Source organism: Dendronephthya gigantea, unplaced genomic scaffold (genome assembly GCF_004324835.1).
Source record: "Dendronephthya gigantea isolate DGI-Jeju-01 unplaced genomic scaffold, DenGig_1.0 000000F, whole genome shotgun sequence".
Classification (NCBI taxonomy): Eukaryota; Metazoa; Cnidaria; class Anthozoa; order Malacalcyonacea; family Nephtheidae; genus Dendronephthya; species Dendronephthya gigantea.
In genome coordinates, this window is record NW_021163010.1 from 3,516,370 (window position 1) to 3,537,940 (window position 21,571).

The 21,571-nt window shown below is 35.5% G+C and overlaps 1 protein-coding gene across 5 annotated transcripts; it reads right to left on the reverse strand.

The window, feature by feature from the left end:
• Positions 1 to 44: 44 nt before the first annotated feature.
• Positions 45 to 20,471, reverse strand: LOC114522799 (gamma-aminobutyric acid receptor subunit rho-1-like). 5 transcript variants are annotated; one of them, XM_028543558.1, is made up of 10 exons: positions 20,409 to 20,471; positions 15,277 to 15,385; positions 7,224 to 7,384; positions 3,984 to 4,081; positions 3,408 to 3,475; positions 3,046 to 3,272; positions 2,396 to 2,478; positions 1,797 to 1,928; positions 1,082 to 1,458; positions 45 to 511 (listed from the first exon to the last, which is right to left on the reverse strand). In XM_028543558.1, exons 3-10 carry the CDS (start codon positions 7,373 to 7,375, stop codon positions 227 to 229), a joined length of 1,422 nt encoding a protein of 473 aa, XP_028399359.1. In that variant the 5' UTR covers positions 7,376 to 7,384; positions 15,277 to 15,385; positions 20,409 to 20,471; the 3' UTR covers positions 45 to 226. The 5 variants fall into 5 exon arrangements, with proteins under 5 accessions (XP_028399359.1, XP_028399375.1, XP_028399351.1 ...); XM_028543574.1 differs by lacking the exon at positions 20,409 to 20,471 and adding an exon at positions 17,123 to 17,217 and having other exon boundaries at positions 1,088 to 1,458; XM_028543550.1 differs by lacking the exon at positions 20,409 to 20,471 and adding an exon at positions 17,123 to 17,217.
• Positions 20,472 to 21,571: the final 1,100 nt, after the last annotated feature.

Here is a 21,571-nt window from a genome sequence, read left to right on the forward strand (position 1 = left end):
TATACTTGAGGCTCGAGTATATTGTTCAATGAATGCAATTCCCAGTTCAGTGCCGCTGATCGGTGAAGAAAAGTTGAAAATCATTGCCATTAATAACACTGGCAAGTAACATATACGGCTAGTTGAAACATCATTTTTTCATCTTATAAGATTTGCTAGCACAACCATCAGTGGCCGAAGGCGAAGAATCGCTTGATCAAGTGGTATGAATGCATGTGCTATATAATTAGTCACTCAGTTGATACCAGTATACGACATTGAATACTACATATGCAGCTGGGTATACGAACTTCGTGATTTTATCAATCTTGGTAACAAGTTTTATGTCATTCTCTTTTTTCTCAGAATCTTCTTCCTCATATTCAATATTACGATTCAGTTCCGTTTTTGCCATCTCATACTTTCCGTTAGAGTATTGCTCCATCGGGGACTCAGCGTTATCAACGCTTCCCCTCGAAGTGGTTCGCCTGTTCAGAAGGCTGCCATGTTTTAAACAGAACGACTCTTTTTCCTAAAACAGAAAAGTCATAGTAAGCATGCATTGCTACATACAGAAGGCGCACTAAGTTCGGTTACACGGATGCATGGCCAGGGGGGGAGGAAGCATCTCAAATACGATGAACTATTTGATTGACGGCTTTGAGCGGTTCAGTTTGGCAGTTTGCCTGGTGTACTTCGGTGTTTCTATTACATAAAATTGATCTGTTACTAATTATCTTCTTGGGCCGGTTGTTCAAAAGCTGGTTAGCTTAATCCTGAGTTAAAGCAAATCTTTACATTAATTTAGCTAATCGCTTGTTCACAAACTGTTGAAAAACCTTTTTTCATTATTTTTTTCTGGACCGATAAAAGTCATATTTTCTAAACTTTTAATACGAACCAGAAGCACAAAAACTAAAAAAACTGGATTAAAATCCAACCCAGGGAGGCAGGGTTAGCGCTAACCTAGCTTTGAACAACTGGCCCCTGCTGTAATTGCACTTGCATGAATAATCAACTGTAACAATAATAACTAAATACAAGGACCCAGGTTTCCACGTTGGGTATGAGACAGTGAACAAATATGAGATCCTGGACTTACCTTTACCTTTATATTCTTCTTTGTATCACACATATTCAATTTCTTTTGCAGCGCATTCTTTAAGATGTTGTAATTAAGTACAACAATATATTCCAACAAGGTTAAAAGGACGAAGCCGAACGATGTTAGAAAGTATATATCCACAGCTTTTACATAGCTAACTGGCGGCATATTTGAGTTCGTAGCTGACCATATTGTGGCGATTGTTAGCAAGGTAGTCAAGCTCAATGCTACACGAGCTGGTGTGGCTCTGGCGTCCACCCAAAACGAAAGTCCAGCTAAGACCACCAGAAATATACATGGAATATAGACTTGGATTAGGTAATATCCCAATCGACGTTCAAACACAAATATGGCTTTTAGTATGGAGTATTCACCTGAAAATCATACCAAAAGTAGTTGTTTTTTGTTATTTTGAGACCAGAAAAATTCTCTTCTTTCATTAACCTCCTGGTAGCATATTGGTATATGTTACCCTAGTATTAGGATTCATAAGACGAGAGTGAAATTTTATTTTTAGGGTAAGGTTTCTAAAGAGTGGTATAGTTAGTAACATTCATGTAGCATATTAATTGTTAAACGTTACCCCAGAATTAGAATTCGTCAGACGAGTGTCAAATTTCATTTTTCCATGGGGTAAGGTTTGTCAGGAGTGGTATATATGACACAGCTAGTATTCTAGTAATAGAATAAAGTTTGATTAATTGAATTTTACCTGCCGCGTAAGACAATGTATAATTCTTTTTATTGTAAGATGTAACGTCAAACTGGCTCAATGTCTTGTCCATGACACTGACTGGGTTTTTTTCATTCCAAACGTATTTGATTAGGTCTGTTGTGTAGGCATCTAAGGAAAGTATTAACAGCATAATTTTATATGAAAATATCTGCGTTTGCCTTATTATAACAATTCAAAAATGCATCAACGTTAACTTGCGGCGTAAACTACCCATTGACATGCATATAGTCTGTAACTGTCATAGGAAGTACTTTGGAGTACAAATATTCTTCTATGCTCTCTATCTGGTTATATATAATAGACTATGAAATACCCTCCCTTCAATCTGAAAGCCAGTTGAAATACTCCTTTAATTTTAACTCAAAGTCATATTATTGAATTACATTACTATATTCTCTATTTTTCCTGAACTCTAGAAACCTGTATTCAGTGTGCCAACACAAAAACCTATACTATAGAGATAACGGATAGTCTTTCCTAGTTAGTCAGGTGCAGGCATCCTACTGCCTTGCACCGTAGGTGGTTTCGCAAAATCACAAAAGCCCCCTTCAAGAATCAAATAGTCGTCCCCTTACAACTGAGTAAGTCAACGAAGCACGTCTGTTTATCTCTTGGATACTTGACTAGATTCATTGGGCACATCGCCTTAACAGTGACTCTATAATAAGAAACAAGAATATCAACTGCGAGTGATTCGAGGGGAAGAATACGATATATGCTTTTCAACATGCACGAAGATTGTTCATCAGAGAACAGGGGTCATCCTAAGAAAAATTAGAACCGCCTATTTTATTCCTGCCTCAAAATTCAACATGTTTTGTTGGCACGAGAGCACGAACTCTCCTCTGATGTGTACGGAATTGAGCTCTTCCAAATGGGAATTTCGTCATTCTAAGAATAGTTTTATGGAAAAAATTTGGTGTACGGTTTCAAAAATATTTTAATAGTGCACTTTGTGAAATCAACTTTAATCTGGAATTAACTCGAGTCATTCAGCTCTTCATGAATGTTTCCTATCTCCTTTGGCTTTGTAGGAAACTATCTTGGAAACTCGACATTTGTAATGGAAAGCTTCTATACAACTGAACATTACACAGATGCAAATATTCACCGAATATATTCTTTAATTACTATAATGTTAAAATCAATACTAAATTGGAAGGGGTACTTGTGGCAGGAATCATGATAATAGAGAACTGGCAAAGTTACCCATAAAACGGCTTACCTGGTTGACCAAAATACATCTCCGTTTGGAGATATATCTATTTTGTGATTATTGGTGAGCACTTCATGTAAGTACGATGTCACAGCATTTTCGATCATGGTGTCAGGCACCCAGATAATTTCAGCAGGGTGTTTCATGCCCAATGTCATAGTCAAAGTGCAATTTAGGGAGTTTGCCAATCTTTTGTCTTGCCAGTTTGTCCTTAGGAAGAAGTCAACGGTGTATGTCTGCATAAAATGTTGTAATAATAATTAGAAGTTCTGGCAGGCAAAGAACAGTTCAAAAAATTTCTATTCAGTATATCTACAAGATGTTCCTATACTCTCTTTTGCAATTTGTAGACCAAACCATTTTTGTCTTACCATATCTACTTCTGACATATCTCTGAATACAAGCACAGTCAGTGCCAATTTAACTTCTAGTGGTCCACCTGTAAGCATAAATATTAAATATATTGAAATACAGTACTGTCCAGAGAATAACCTACAAAAACCGCGGTTAGCCTGGGTCAAACCTTGGTCTGATCGCGGTTGAACAGAGGTCAGACCGAGGTTGAACCGCGGTGAGACGGAGATTTAACCTCGGTCCAACTCGGTCTGACAGACATTTCTCAAATTAGATGTTTTCGATATGAATAGATGTTTATGATCTTTCCCTTGCGGTCCTTGCGGTCGTATTCATATAATGTATCCTGAATTGTATGCTTTGTTCCTTTACTTCCTTCTTCTTCATTCCGTTTATCATTTGCCGGAATGAATCAGTTTATTCACCTTTGATATTATCAGCCGTTCCGAACTGTAAACTAGTATCGGGCCGTGTTTTTAATATGAGCCAATAGACCTATAGCTTTTACCCAGATTTTTGTAGTAAGAACGCATTTCGGTGAAACCAATTGCTCAGGCCCCAGATAATCAGAGCGAGATCAAAAGTTTCATTACCGTCCCCAAAACTTGGAATAGTATGAACATTGTATTTTGAGTCGTTCATAATTTTTTGCATCACAACTGCAGCATCACTTGATGATGAACAATATTTCCTAGAATGAAAAAGTCACTTCGGTAAAGATGTTCACTTCATCAGCAACTGAATTAGCAGAGAGCGAACGTTCAGGCAGGCCCATTTAAGTGAATCAACGCTTTACTTTTATTTTTTCAGCCTCAGTTCATGCAGATATTATATTTATCTGCACAAAGTCTGCCAAAAAATAAAGGTTTTTGTAGTCAGTCTGAAACGTCAAAATTCTATTGTCAGCAATCACGAAACGCTTTCGTATATGAAAGATGCATGCAGATATTTCTGTCAAGTTCCACGGTGTTTTATTTCAAAGGTGTTTTTTAACTTTTAATGGATTTTTTATAAAGTCTTCTATCTATATATATTCTTTGATAATATAAAGATACTATTGCATGATGTATTATTTTTCGACAACAGAGTCAAAATGTTATTGCTAGCCACTGAAGTATTAGTACACAAAAGTGAAAGCTTCCATTAAAGATATGGGTCGCGTCCGGTGGCGTCTGCGCATCGGTTGTGTAATATTAACAATAACTATATAGGTTTATTCTACATAAGCTGGTCTATACTATTGATAAGCTGTTCAACTTTCGCATGTTTCCTGTTCCACTGTATGCAATGCTAACACTCACAGTACATGGCTAATGTTTTGTTATTTTTGTAATAGAATTCATGCAATATGTAAACAGAATGTTTGTTTGCATGGAACTGTCAACTGTACACCACCTTTGTCTTTGATTTCTCAGACTCAGGCTCGCGAAAATGAACCAAAGGCCAAGCCTAATTGTTAAGTCGCCGAAGATGCCGTTTTTCATGTGGAATTCAACGGTGCATGATTTTTAGATTTTCCTTCCACTGTCCGCGAAATTCGGTAGTTATATATGTTACAAGCAGTATCAAGATTTCAATGCCGACACGGAGAAATTAGCTTTCTTTTTTTTGTGTATAAACAAAATCATGCATTGACGTAACCTAAGCTGTTGCTTTTATGCAAGTCACGTTCTCGTTGTCATATATTTACAGTTAAAGGTCGTGCATGCGACAACATTTAGTTCTTATCTCGTCTGATTTGCGTAAGTAGATGTTGACTTGATTTTGTTGCTTTATCAGGAGTCTGGTCTGCAGTGGGCGTATCTTAGTCGGTTTAAGTCGGTTTGATGTCTTTGATTTGTGCCGTGATGATTCTTCATGGTCAAACAATATTACCAAGTTTCTTTAAAAACGGCCTTTTTCCTCCCGCTATTTACGTCAATACCGACAATGATAGCCTTATAAACGCGCGGTAACTTGTTCTTGTTGGTGAGGTCAAGTTTAAAAAAACATAAATTCCTATATTAAATCTGTAGCGCGACGTTTTGTTTACTTAGTGCAAGAATGTCAACAAAAGTTACCAAAAATTGCTGCCAGAATAATAACGTATAAAAAAGTACAATCTACAATTATCTGCATGTGGAAACGTGCCCTTGGACGCCGGTATACAGTCCCGCATATATATCTATCCATAAATAAGTAAAATAACTCAACAGGTTTATAACCGCGGCCATTTTAGGCATGTGCCAAACCAATCTGCATGGTGGTCGACCACCTTAATAATTGGTTGACTCAGCAGAAATGGCGACGTTATAGACAATTTACCTTGATAATATTGCATTTTAATTCCTACTTCGGAATTAAAAAGCTCACTTGACTTATTTTTCTTGTCTGTAATAACAGGTGATATAATAAGACTTGTTTAATCTTAATTGAAAGCGCAACTTCGCATCGTTATAATGAATATTGACAAGAATGAATAAAATGTTTTCTGTGACCACGATAAACTTAAATTGATTTAAATGAATATGCATGCTTGAGCTGGGATTCATGAATTTTGATTGTGAAATTTGTAAACACTTGCCTTAAAAAAAAGCCTGTTTTCGGCGCAAAAACGTCTTCATATAACTGCATATATTATATATAGGGCGTTACTATTATTCTAGCGGCAATTTAGTGTTGATTACGGAAAAAAATTACGGGCTCATCCAGCAATAAAAACTTTGATTAAAGATTAAAGACGGTAAAACACTTTTTCAGCTGCATATTACCTAATTGATCATTTAAGACGTTGCGTGAAAATTTATATGAAAATGAGACTTATATATGCAACTATATTTTTATTTGTATATATAGTCTAAAAACCCGTCGGAGAATCACATGCCTATAAGTCTCAGGTTATCGCGATCATCAGGCACCAATGACAGATGTGTAATTTACTCGATAATTTACTCGACTGATCAGACTGCATTGAAAAAACTCTGTCTCTTGCAGGTGTTTTTTTATTGAAATCTGGATTAAATATACTGAGCTCGGCCTCTTGAATCGATACGAATTTTATATTTACATCCGTATAGCTATGCCCTGGGTATATAGGTTCAAACGTTTTCTGTTTCATGGACATGTCATGGGAAATTGATCGATCCTGCCAAATTAAGGCACAGTCTACCAGACTGTGAGAAGTGTCAAGGCATGATATATCATTACTGTTGCTTGTTACAAGGAATTTTGCATGAGCTATATAGGGACACCTTTTCGAAGTCATAAAGTCTGATTATCAACTTGCAAGTGTGCTTTAACCTTTATAGGTTCGGTCGTCACATGAGTGTCAACCAAATGTCGTGTGAAATGACCCATTCCCGTGCACTTTTATAAAGACAACTGATTTCAACAAATTAAACGTCCATCCATATGCATCTTAAACCACGAGTAGTATGCAAGCGATATACGCAATATTGTATAAACACAATAATTGCTCCATTGCTGAAGTCGAGGTTGAAGTGAACTGAAAACGTCAGCGCCGTTCATGTAGACATAAATAGTCAGCTGATCGATCGTGGAAGTATTACTGGCAACTTGCCAATATAAATGGTAGCAAACAATAACGCAAATAATGTGAGAATTTTATCGAAACATTATCCCGAGTAAATAAGTATATATAGATGTGGGAACAGGCCGTATATAATAAACACACACAGGGCAGTTCATGTACATTTTTAACTGATTAATGAATAATGGCATAAATTTGTGCAGTCGATCCTTGTTAGACTGCTAGTCTCCAAAACGCAGTCATTGTTGGGCTTTAAAACAGAACTAAATCAACTAATATATATCAAGACCTTGACTATACTTACTTTTTCCTCGATGTCCGATTACCCCCAAAGTCCGTTTCCATTGATTGTCTTTTTTCGTCCGCGCCAGGCGAAGCCCCTGCAGCGGTAGGCTTAGATGAGATCAAAGCAGCATTTGCGAGGACAAATAAAACTGTTCCTTGAAACCATTTCATCGTTTCGTTCTGAAGTAGGAAATTGATGGTAATGAATCTTCCCGGCGCAGGGCAGAATCGTATACAATGGCCCGTTTATTTTCGCGTGCTTTTAACTCGCGATAAATAATATCATTTGATTCATGATCTATGCGTCGGTTTAGCATGACTGTCATTATTTATCCTATCAGTCAGTCAGCCAGTAATTGAGGCATTTGCCATCTTGGGGCCGATCTCAAGATCTTAATATGCGCAAACACTGATAACATGAGAAATCGCGGTGTCAAATATATCTAAAAAAACTTAAAAGTCTATTGGGATATTTATATATCATTATCAGGATAATAGCCATTCAACAACCATGTTTTAGAAAACGATTACGTTCCAGGTTTAAGCAAGAAATAAACCATGCGACATGTTAGTTGATTGCAAGTGTGAGCTGTCCACGAAATACGAACATGGACCATGAAGTTTTTGAGTTTCCATTTTTCAGCGATTGTCAGTATAGGAAAACGTTACACACGCAGCACAGTATATTTACAAGATAAAGTGAACGTTTATAATCAACGGTTGTTTACGAGCTTGACGTGTCTATCACAATGCACGGTTCTTATTTATTCGTTCCCAGTCTTTTTTCAGCCTCGCATAAACTTATTTGCATATGAAACAAAATCTCGAGAGGAAAGCAAGCTCGAAGCAATAAGTTTAAAATAATCAGTTATAGAATACAACATAAGAACTTTCTGTGAATCAATTGAAAGTTCCGATAACTATATATACCCTTAACAGTTACATGTTCTAGCTTATAGCTGAAAATCGTTTTGATCGAAATTAGTCTTCAATCATGCATTCAACAACGTTATTAATCGTTTCCTGAGCGTTTAACAGTATTTAGCTCAGTCACACCACACCTGTCACTTGTGGACACATTACTAATTCCATAACTGATTCCTTATGAATCGTACGCGACCAGTAGGCCTAGTATTTATATGTGTTATATGTTTCCTTACTACATAAATATATGTTATAAGGTAGTGAATCAGTAAAAATCTCATGAGCAATTATAATTGAGACCTTTTTTCAAGCAACTGGCAGTATTTTGTCACTTGCACATTCAGTGCAACTTGCTGTGAATGCACCAACCATGAATTATCATCAGCTCAAAATTTGAGCTAGCTATATAATTAATGGAGTCGTTGGAAAGCATATTCACAGCAAAGATTCTGCTAAATTATTCTATCTAACCCGCGGTTAACCACACAACAGATGTTTTGCACCCAATCTATTAGTGGCTACACAAGGTTACTTGATTGTATGACTTATTTCAAAATCCTAAAGAAACCTAAAATTCAATATTAATTTCCTATCATGCAGCAGAAACTGTAAGTATTCGCTTGGCTTGGCCTTGGGTTTTGTGATTTTGATGCACGCAAAGTCAACATCTTTCTCCCGGTTGTGCTTATTTAACGTTATAACAGATCTGCAGGAGAGAGTTTTTATCTTTCCTTCATAGCTTCTTAATAATTATATCGTGTCTTATAGAGTTATATATAAAAATTGAACCTGGAGAAAGATTTTTTATAAGATATATGTTTACATTAGTACTTACGACATATTTTAAGATGCTAAAAGCTATAAGATTCCTCCTGCTTTCAACCAGACATGCATGCTGCCGCGCCACTCACATTTATGATCTTCTATTAAATTTTCAAAACGCGGGTGGCAACGATATGCCGTCATTGTTTTATCGTTTGTGTGCATGTGAAGTATTACCGTGTGATAATTTTTTTTTATTATGCCCTTGAAATATAACAGTTGCTTCTGAATTATAAGTGAGATACATCTGGCTGTCCTCCATGCATGCATGGCCATGGACAAACGCATTCCTTTCCTTCTTTTTTTCTTCTGCCTGAGGACGTATATTGCATGTTATTAACATTAGCATGTATCAAATTAATATATTTTTCTATAATCTGCATGCAGCTTTCATAAATTTTCAAAAGACATACCAAAGCGCTTATCATCATGCTGTGTGGTTTCCACACGACCATGCATGCAAGTGGATCGACGGCGGTCTATACAGGGCAGCTCTTGAAACGTTTTTTTATATTAGGCTGAAAGGTGTCGTTTACATCTTTGATTTTGTTTTCCTGATTTACAGCCGTAGCCGCAAACGTCGCGTGCTAGGTAAACTCCGATTCCTTCAAAGGTGTATATAATATACCTGAAATATTCGTCATTAGCTATTGCTTCTTATGCGTTCGACGCAAAAGAAGTTCGACGCGGTTTAATTGATCCAGCCGCGTATAATTTCTAAAGTTAGTTTTCCACAGGCACAAGGCGGAATTTTTCGATCGAACGAAAATTCTCACCTCGTGTTCAAAAAATCGACTTAGCTAATTTGACACGAAGTATCGCAAACTCTAAACTTTGCAAAATATTACTTGATCTTTATATATATGATTCACTATAGCATCAAAAATTAGCATCCACACACAATTTTCAAACATGAACAAACTGAACTATAGGTAATTTTTATTATCCTGATTTCAAAACATTTATCAATTAATATATATATATATATATATATATATATATATATATATATATATATATACACTGCAAGAAGAACAGAATAATATTGACTTAAGGCCCTGTTACTTCCTGCAACTTGCAATGCAATTCTTTTTTTGAGAGATGTAAATTTGGCAACTACCAAACTTTTGTCTTTATTACACTCCATATATGGCGTTTCTTACACTTACATTTTGAAGACTCTTCACTAATTTACATCTCTTTAAAGTAGAATTGCATTGCAAGTTTCAAGAAAAATTGCACCGTGCAACATGGCCTATAGTAATCACTGTACTTGATAAAAATACCACCATCCCGTCCATCCGTATCCCAGCAAATAGGTTATATATATTGCCCGAGCAAAAAACTGCAGCAAAATACAGTAGGATCTGAACATCACATGCAGTGATTGTTTTATAGTGATTATAATTAACTAATATCACCGGTCCGCTCGTGGCAGAGCAATATAGTTTATACAGCATGACCTGTTGGACGCTGGACTGCCGGCAGTTCGGACGAAACGGCCAATGCCGGATTTATACTGATTCACTATAGACATCTATATTAATCGCAACTGAACGAAAATCACCATCAGTGTTTAATGATACGAATAACTCAATATTTGACCAATGAACGGCAATACAAACAAACCACTACAATTGCTTACCTTTTTTTTGACGTTATCGGTCTTATTGTATTGATGCTTATATATGTTATGTTAGCTATTGTGGCTATGTTGTTCTTTCGCGTATACGCCCCAAAAAACTGTCAATAATTCGCTTTAACTTTTTTTAATATATATATAGCTACCAATAATGGGAGTAAAAATAATTTAATTAAACTTGATATATGCATGATAACCACAAACAGTAGGAATATGTTCAAAACAAGACGTAATAAACAACAGAATATTGTTTAATTAAAAAGTTATGTGGTTTTTGTTTCGTTGTTCAGTTGAAATATTATTGCACATTTATAGCTACAAGTGCATGTGTAGTTAAAAAGTAGACAATTTTTCAATAGCCGTAAAGTTTAATAATTTGTATTGTTATAAGAGAACTTTGGTTCATAATTTATTACTTTGTCTTTGGCTTTTTAATTCGCTTAACTGAACTAAAATTTTAATCACATTAGATACTAGTAATCCAGGAGGATGATTACTGTAAACCGCTTTGAAGGCGGCTTGTGCACAAGACTGGGTGGTTGGGAATTGCACGTTTTCTCGCAGTAACAACAATTTTCATGTGTTTTTTACAAGCCGTATCAAAATTTCATTTCATTTGATGATTTTTGACATTGCCTATTCGCCGGTTAATAAAACGGGGCGAATTCAATCACATGCATGCATGCATGTGAAATGCAAATTGTGCAAACTACACTATTACACTAAATTTAATCAGGTTATGCCACAAATAGGCGAACTTGGTCCTACTGTTTGAGAGAGTAACGATGTTCAAATTTTATGAAACTTTGGCGGTTGATGAAGCAAACAATCAACTTTATAATCACTTTCTGCAATTGTCAATTTGATTAAAGTGCCACTCCCAAAGCGGCCCACATTAATCATCCCGGATGACCATGTCTAAGTACTATAATGTGATCAACATTTTAGTTTAAGTGAATTAGAAAATCCGAAGTTATAAAACACAAATTTCCTTCAAAACATTTTAGGGCTTTTCTAAAATTTCTACTTTTAATACATGCACCTGCATGTGTAGACCGTATAAACCAATGCAATGTTTATTTTAAATACCAGTGATGTTGACAGGATGGCATTGCCATTGATGCAGTATAATCATGCATGTGATGCGAATATAGCTACATAATTTATATAATTATTTGCGTATTGTTCAGTATTTCAAATTGTAAAGTTAAGTTATTGAAATTGAATGGAAACAATATTGTTCCTATAATATTAGTAATAGGGCTATATATATTTTGAATGTAACATTTATTTCCTTTCTGTTTAAAATATATGATGATTATTAATAACTGCAAAATTGTACATGCAGGTTTTTCAAGCACAACAGTATAAAAGCTTTTTAGCCTTTGTACCCGCGACAACTCTGCCTCTGGCGGGCGGTTTTGTATATGTCCTTGTCCTTGACGTTGCCTTTGGCTTTGTACCTCCATAACATGTCGATTGAAATTTATGTAAAAAGCAAATGAGCTTCAGATTGAGCTATGGCTATGGCTATGCATGATAACTGAGTTTCAGATTCTTCCTTGCCTATAGTTGCCGTTACATTGTTCATTAAAAAATGTAACTATATAGCTTTTTGAAATATCCATTTATGAGTAAAAGAAACAAAAACTAACAAATGCATTACCTATAATTGAACAAATCAGCTTCCTAATGGTCTTGCTGAATTTCATGAATATATAAATCCTGCAAATGTGTTGCGGCATGCATGACTTTATTATAAAATCTTTTCCATGCATTATGAGGCAATCATAAAATATGAACGATATAAATACATCAAATGCAATCCAATATTCAATTCACGTCTATACATGCATGCAGCTAATTTCGTAAAATTAATAATGATATATTTTATATATCTGCACTGAAAGGCATGAATTTCCCCTGGTGTATAACTGCGCGCAGGACGCCCGATTACTGACTACGAATTATAAGAAGTCTCATTCAAGAGGGTGATAACTTAAAGGTAAACATACAAGTTTGTCCATTGATTAGCTATTTGTTGACTGATGTCTCAAAGAATAGCAATATGTACCGTTATTGGCTGGTGCCGCTTTATTAGCTTGAGGCCTATATAATTTATATAACGTCTCCAGGCCTATATATATAACGTCTTCGGCGGACGCCACAAACATGCATGCATTAGTTTCACCGTCAACATGCAAACCGGCTAAATTTATAGCTATATTCATACTATTATTTACTTTAGTAGATGAGTTTAAACTGGATACTATTACATAGCTTTATATATTATATTAGCTCTTACTGATCCCACACCGCGGGGACACTGCAGACTTCACGGAGTATTAAACTCGCATGCAGCTTTAATTTATGGAAGGGACAAAATTGTGTCGGTATTTAATATAAACTTGTATATAGCAAAGACGATTTTCAATTAAGAAACCATAAATATTGTTTAGGCAGTTTAAGTGTAAAGTGTTCGATAAAAAACATTGTTAGGTTTGGGGAAACACTTCATCTATTCCGTCCAGACTATATACTATAGCTAATTTGTCATTTGATATTATTCTTTTTAACATGATAAATATTTTAGTGGATTTTTTTTACAAATACGTCCCATTCTTTGTTAACTGTTACTCAAGAGTTCGCTATCGCCCTTTAATGGCTATACGTGAAAAATGTGCGAAAACTAACAGGTATGGTGCATGGGAATGGCTATTCGCGCCTATAAATAAAATATTCATTGTGCATGAGCAGGATAGGATGGCGACATCATAGATGGATTCAATTTTAATTTCGATCGTTATTGTAGAAATAATTCTTGAACAACAATGATAATTTTTACGACCTGATAACTGAGAAGTAAAAAAATCATTTGCGGATGATTTTATGGACATACCTGAAGTTTACCTCGTTTATCTATTCCCTTTTCACTCAGTTTCAAATGCTGTGCAAATTACGCGAGCGAGCAGCTGACAGTGTCACTTCCATTAATCTCAGCGGGCAGGCAGGCCGGCGCTTAATTTGAATGTTCACAGTTTACTAATAAACACAAAAGTAATTTCACGGATATTTAATAAAGATCGCAACTCTTCATTTATTTCTTTTTATACGAAAATCAAGTGGGATACGCGCGGTAATGGTATAAGTTTATAAACATACACTGCATGTCTGAGCCAAGAAACGTCCCAGAACTGTGTGACAACTAACACAACGAAAACATCGACCACGAAAACACAAATTAATTAGTGTCAGCATAAAGATGAATTTTTTCTATATTTGCATATTCACATTAGTATTAAAAGTGATGTTGCAAGAAAAAAATTTAACATCAAAGATGATAAAGATAGCAATCGTTTTCAGTGACTGTACTCTAATTGCCAAATCTGTTTTCCATTCTTTTTAATGATTTTGCGACGTAGCATGCAAGCGTGCGTGTCATGAAAGATGTTTTGAGAAAGCAGTGTTCATGCAGTTTTCATATACACCCGGTTTATATTGCCTTATTGATTTTTTAAACAAATTAAGATTGTGATATTTTCGGCGTAAACATTTATTTACATATTCGATCTGATTGTCAAATCATGCCACGCGTCAGTTCTATAATCAGTAAATCTTGTTATCCCATGATATAAAGCGGACACCGCGACTTCCCCCGCGAATTACGCACGCGCGCTTGCATTTATGGGAATATCAATTTGGTCTATAGAAGAAGCGCATAATTTAAGCAGATAATTTCCTATGGCACTATTGAAGAAACAACGCTCCGTTTTCTCGCGCTTTTTCGTTTTTCTTGCATCAGATGAACCAATTTTTTTGCCCACATGCATGCGCTGAATTTGTCCTGACATGCAAGACACGACTTAACGTTGTATTGTGCAATGCCATGCAAAGTTTATATTTGTTTGTTCGTCTGCCTATACAGGCCAAGCAAACATGTCTGTAACAGTATGATTGTTTGTTACCTATATGCTCCTTTATTCATGCATTTTTCATTTCTTAACTTTTGCAGTTTAGAATACATTGCATGGTCATCACGTAGTAGCATATATGAAGCAGTTTAATGTTTAAACCCAACTTATTTATAGCAGTCTGTTACAATCCCTGTAAATATAGCTATGAGACCAAGTAGTACATATAATTATTGCTTAGCTATATTCGGTGTGGAGTGTTACCTCTGTAAGACTCTGTGCTTATAATATCAGATTATTTTATATAATAAATATATAGATATACTTGTTGTGTGCATGCCTATAAGCAGGAATTGAACCTTCATTTGATTACTCAAGTATCTACAGTAAGTGGTTATTTCAAAAAGTAAATAGTTTATCTGTAAATTATTTTGTAAAGTTGAGGTTTTACCATATTTACAAATATTCTAAATTACTGACAAAGTACATATATACATGGTTTTAAATACAGCACGAATATTGGATTATGGTTTAATTATGTTTTTGCGCTGGCAATATTAGGTGGCAGGATCCATTTAATATAACATTGTCTATATATTGTTCAACAAATTCGTAAAATAGTGTGGCCAATGGCCTATGTAGTACTTCATTCAATAATTTCTTTCACTAATTGGCAAAATGGTCCATCACGGGGACCTCAATTAAGTGCTGATAACTGATCTACAGTCCTCACAGGTTTACAAAACAACACACAATTGGGTAATCATATTTACCTCACATTTGAATGATATCCAACTCGATTAGAATCAACTCCGTAGTGAACAGATTCTTGGTTATGTTTCTAATGTTTCTTGTCAACTCCAAGGTTTTAGATCATTTCAGCTAGATCAAAAACAAATACGTCTCCTGATCAAACTGTGAAATGACAATCGGGAGAAACAAATACCCGCATAAAGAATTTCCGTCATAACCGCCTTCTTTGTTTAAAGACTGGGAAGTGTTTTAGTTCACTATAGTCTTTAATAATGCTTTCCAATAATATCGTGCAGACACGTATAATAAAATATGATTTATAGAAACATCCTATGGCGTCATTGAAACAGATAATCTTAAATACACAAACAGCACAATGCTTCAATAAACGGATAATTTGGCAAACCATTTAGAGGAAAAACAAAATTGCGGCATGTTGTCCGGTAATTTACTAATCCCGAGGTCCGGGGTTAATGGGAACTAGGGCTTATTTACTATGTTTAGATCAGCGCAAATATAAATAAGGAGCGTTTTTTATTGCTATATACGAAACTAAACGGGGTTGGTTAATTATATTTAAGAGTTTTGATAAACGGATAATTTGTCTGAACATTTCATGCAGAGAAAGACAAAAATGTGGTGCGAAAGTTCGGTAATTTACTACAGGAGCAAGGGTTCACTATGTTATAACGCAACTTAACATGATAACAGAAACTAGAGAGGTGGATATACGCTCAATATAGTGTATTGCTGCGATCTGATTCAAATTTCCTCGTTCAGTTCAACAATTCATGGTGACGCCTCGTTATAGTGCCACTCTCTATATATAGAGTGCTCTCTCTATGATGGTAACGCACATGCATTAAACAGACCTGCACCGAAATGTTGTCCGGCGGTCCTTATACTAAGCCTCTCCACGGTCTTCCTACGAAAGCTGTGCCTTTATATAAGACAAAGGAGGCACAAAATATTGCTATGTTTCACAATTCGTATGAAAGTCGAAACTACACACTATGTTGTTTATATCTATAGTTTAACTGACCTTCCCATGCAGCAGTGATATACGACCACCTCCGTTTGGGAAGATATTACCATAAAGCGATGAAAATGACTGGCATTGGAACAATATCATGATCTTAATAAGCCCAGATGTAAGGCCACAGTACAAGCTAACTTCCTGCCTTTCCTCCCTGACAGTTTTAACGATCCTAGCCGATTCTCTGGAGAAAGGAGTGCAAATTCTCTCATAAAACCTATAGCTTTACGGATTTTGTTGCGTCAAATTTGGTAATTATTCAAGACAACAAGTTTGCATATTCACATAGTCGTATACTGTATGTTGCAGGCTTGTAGCGACAAAAATTGAGAAAAAAATCGAGTAAATAAAATATTTCTGCTTTGTTAAAGACGTGAAGTGTCTGTTGCTACACACAGTGTACACGATTATTTTCAGTGCCTTAATAATTATCTCTGCAGGACGACAATAAACCTCCATAATGAATTATATTTGACTATTGAACAGTTGGAAAATTAAGAATGTACGCTGTGTTGAACAGTGCATGGTATGAGATTGTTGACCTGATTTGTAATTGGAGACGTTCAATCATTCATGATCTGGTTGTGGCAACTGGTAAAGAAAACAATTAGACACTGTAGACTGGGAGACTAGACATGCAGTAATCCATTATAAAGTATACGCAAAATAATTGCAAATAAATTATTAAATGTTGGAGCTCATGCAAGCAGACATAAAACTCACTATTCTAGTCTACTCCATAACTCCCATTTAAATTAATCTATGTATACGACCATCTTTCCATATAGTTGTAGCTAAATGATCAGTGATGAATACATCATCAACAGTACCTTTAATCATGGTTCATTGTCTTGATCATATTTGGTTGGCATATATATATAATTTCTAATTCCTCTCACCCCCAGTTGCTCAAGCCGACGCTCGAATTATTTCGCTCGCTCACGGCTCACCGGCTCTTTTATATACAGGAAAGATCGACGACGGAATTTTGTAAGCAGGGTCTCTACTAGAAACTGGAGGAATGAAAGGCTTCTGCCAGAACTATACGCTTTTGGTGAGACAGTCAATCTAGTATCCTGTTGTTATTGATATCGAGTTCATATTTCCTCACTTTGCAGCAAGTTTTGGTAGTTTTCAATTGGGTAATAATCAAATCGAAACCCCGTTTCCACTTCAGAATGCTTGTAAAGAGAGTTGAACTTTGCCTATAATCATGCTTTCTCATTGTCACATGATAGGGGCCGGTGTCTAGAATATGGCACTCCCAGACAACTGTGCCGTTTCCAGCACAGTGGGGTGATACAGAAGAAAATGAATTGCTGTCAAAGTAATATATTTTACACCTCTAGATCTTGCCTCTTTTAGTCCGGCAAAGTTGGGGAATTTCCAAAGGAATGGAAATTACTAGAAAAAAGGACTAAAAATAATTAGGTATAATTATAGGAATCTGTTTTTGGGAAAAAGTATATCTCCTGATAAACACAGGTGCAAGATGAGTGAGAAATCATATATAGTAAAAACGTCGAATAATTTTATGCACATGCAAATGTTTTAGGCACCTCAGTGTATTTATAATCCTTAACCATGCAGGGCGCATAATTTATGAGATATGATACACGAACATATAGACGCCCTTGCTAGCTTAAGCCTCAATATTTCCAACTGTTTTTATTTGGCATATATCAAAATTGTTTCTCCATAGGATGATGCATGGAGGTGACTGCAACAATCAATCAACTGAACAATCAAAGGGGAAAAAAGTATATTTAATGGACGTTCAATAAACGGGTTACATGCAAACATTGTTCATAAGTTGGGTAAATTCAAAGGTATATTATATAGACGTTGCTATATACATTTGAAGGAGTTAGGAGAGTCATATATTCGAGAAACTTCATGCAAGACCTTAATTATAATCAAAGTATATTAAGATAATATACAATGTAATAGCTAGCCTTTACTTTATTACGCTGTAACACGTAATGAACCATCCTTATGATGGTGGGCGAAATTGAACTCACCAATCAGCTATCCAGGCAAAATTCATGGATTCATCTCCCCGAATTCGAAAGGAAATTATGCATAAGCTTATTTCTTGTTATGCATGCATGACATGATGAGTAATTGACATACAACAATTTAATTTGAGGAAATAAAAGACAAAGTTAAGAATCTGTACTTTTTTCAAGGAAGCCTCAAGGAAAACAATACAATTCCACTTCTAAAACAGCTTAGTATCTATCTCTTCATAATAGTGCATTCAGTCAGTTAAAAAGCTTTGAAGAGATCTAAGAGTCTAAAATTAACGTCAATTGTATTATAAGTAAATGTAGCTACGTCATATTGCAACATCATTTTATTCATATTTATGTCTCCCACAATCGGGAAAAGAGGCTGCCATTATATACCGTCAACTGCAAAGCGAAGCAATCCTCGAAAATCTGGTCACCAGGCGTGACAGTTAATTTAATGCAAAACACACTTCTACCGTGGAGAGTATCGAACGCAATTGAAAGTTGTTTAAAGTTTGCTCGCGTGGGGACGGTGCATGGGGTGAAACCAATGTGAGGGAAAGAAAAAACAAAAACAACCTACACACTTGTATACATGGGAGGTATATAGACATTAATTTACAATCCAAACTCATCCCAGGCTCTAAAGACTGTATAATATTATTGGATTAGTTATCGTTCGCTACAATCGATTCGCACCCACCCCTTGTGGAAAGTATAGCAGCGGTTGACGGGGTTCAATGGGGAGACAAATGCAAAAGTCTCGAGTTGAAATAGGATATGCAAGTTGTTATAATATCTGTGACTGTGGTTATATATTAAGCAAATTAGGTTACACATTCCACCCACCATCGTTCATATCTATACACTTGATTCGGATACTTTTTAATACGATCGGGAGTTTTTGATGCGATTTTCTTGTTTTGATTAATGTGTGTGGTATTAGGTCATACGGACGATTGTTGTCATTGTGCACCTTATACAGTTATAACGCCATGCAAAGTTTTTCAAAGAAAAAAAATACTAATTTGATTCATCAATCACTATATCATATTACACGGTCAACATGGAAATTTTGATTGCCTATATTCCTAATTTCCTCACTTAGACCATACATTACGCATTGAAAAAACCTCGATGTGTATATAAGCTGGTACAAAATACCAGGAATATATATTAGACTGCAGTTATCCGCACTGAACTGGATATATGCATGATACGTTTGTATGATAAGGATTGTGATGTGCACAACTATAGTCTGGGGACTGCATGTTTTCGAGCATTTTCTTGAAGCGAAACGCGATGAATATATAAGGGTAAGTATAATATATTTTCCGTGTAGCTATGTATAAACAAAGACACTAAAACAATAAATGGTAGAAAACAATTTTAGCGCTCGAAAACGACGCCTGTTCATGTGCGGCATACTTGAACTTAATTTCTTTACAATATTATATCAATATTAATATAATAATATTATCAATGATTTTCTATATGATATTACGTCGTTCGAGCCCTTTTGTGATACTAAACTTCGCATAAAAAAGGAGTTTAATCAGTATATATATATATATATATATTGGTAAAAAATAGTACGATTTTCAAGAATATAATTCATACTATAAAATTAATATAATAATATAATAATAATAATATAACCTAGTACAAAATAGCTGGACATAATTTTATGTTAAGGTTATATAATAAGATTAATATCAATATTACGACTGCATGCATGCATGTATTCCCTGAACCAGATTCGCTTGACACGACATGATTACATGCAGATTGTGAATACCCGAAATATTTGATATAATGAATGATCAAATTAAACGAAAGCTGCCAGTATCCCATGAGGCTTACCTCTCTGAACAAACAGGATGTACTGATTTAGTGATGAAGTTGTTCAAAATTAAATAATGAATTATGCCCGGCCCTTGCTATAGACGTAGCGCCTAAAATCGCTAGCTCCGGCATTGAAAATGCATGCCATCATAATTATACGCAGAATGAAGATCTTGAAAATTTACGCACTCTATATATAGGTGTTCTAAATAAAATATAATATCTAAAACAACATCCCTCGATCAATAAGTATACCTACACTTTTGATTTTCTTCAACGCAGCCAGTTATAGCCTCTTGATAAAAGAGTATTCCTCTCAAGTCACTGACTCCTATCATGCATACACTGATCGTGAAGGTTCAGCTGTACAGTTTGTAGGCGTTAACAGTATGAACTTCCTGGGGTGTTTGAACAACGACGATGCGGCTGAGAAGGATCTATTATTTTCGAGGCCAAAATATATTTACGGATATACCCTTGTTTAATTTTAGTTGAGTTATACAGATATATTTATATGCATGCCTACCTTTTTTCGCGCTTTTGAAGCGTGCTTGATTAGTCAGTATATCCCAAATATAACACCAACCGCATACTTGTAAAGCTAGCTCGAAGTTTGAACAATTTTTTAAACCAACACTTTAGAGCCTTGTTTTCCGGTGGCGTGATTGTTTGGGGACGTCTATGCAGACTATGCATTCATAGCATTGTCAATGATCATTCATTGATGGTAAAATATGTTTTGTTTGCAGGAAACAAATTATTCTTGATTTAGAACATCACGAAAAAGTAAAGTTAACGTGGTAAATTTAGTGCATACATCTAATCATAAACATATCAGAGAGATGAAGCATATATACATGCAAGCAGTATAGCAGGCACTCCCTTTGTCTTTTGACAAAATAAAGTTATAAAGTCGATGCATGCAGTTGCGCGACCAGGGGCCGGTTGTTTGGGTTGTATCAATCCCGTTTAGCTCCAACGATGGAAAAGTTCAAAATAGAAAGCACGTCTGCCGTTTTATTCAAGAAACGAACTGAATGTTTTTGACTTTAATACAAAGATACGGTTTACAACTACATATTCAGTGCATAATATTCAAGTAGACTCATTCAAGAGAGTTGTAAGGGTGTTATTTAATTTTGACTTATTCGCCGTTTAAGCTGAACGGGCTTGATACAACCGGCCCCAGAACGATATTTGAAGGGGGGGAAGGAACATATGAATATTCATGTTATTCACATTTATCTAAGAAAACAATTGTTCGTATAAATATGTCTGCCCTCAATTATCGTCCGTCAGCGCCATCGAGTTGAAGGACAATGGTGTACCGACACATTAAGTCTTTTAGTCGCGTTAATGGTGAAAGTTTTATTATCAGTAGAAATGTATACCGTAAACGGAATTTTTTTACATTTCTACGAC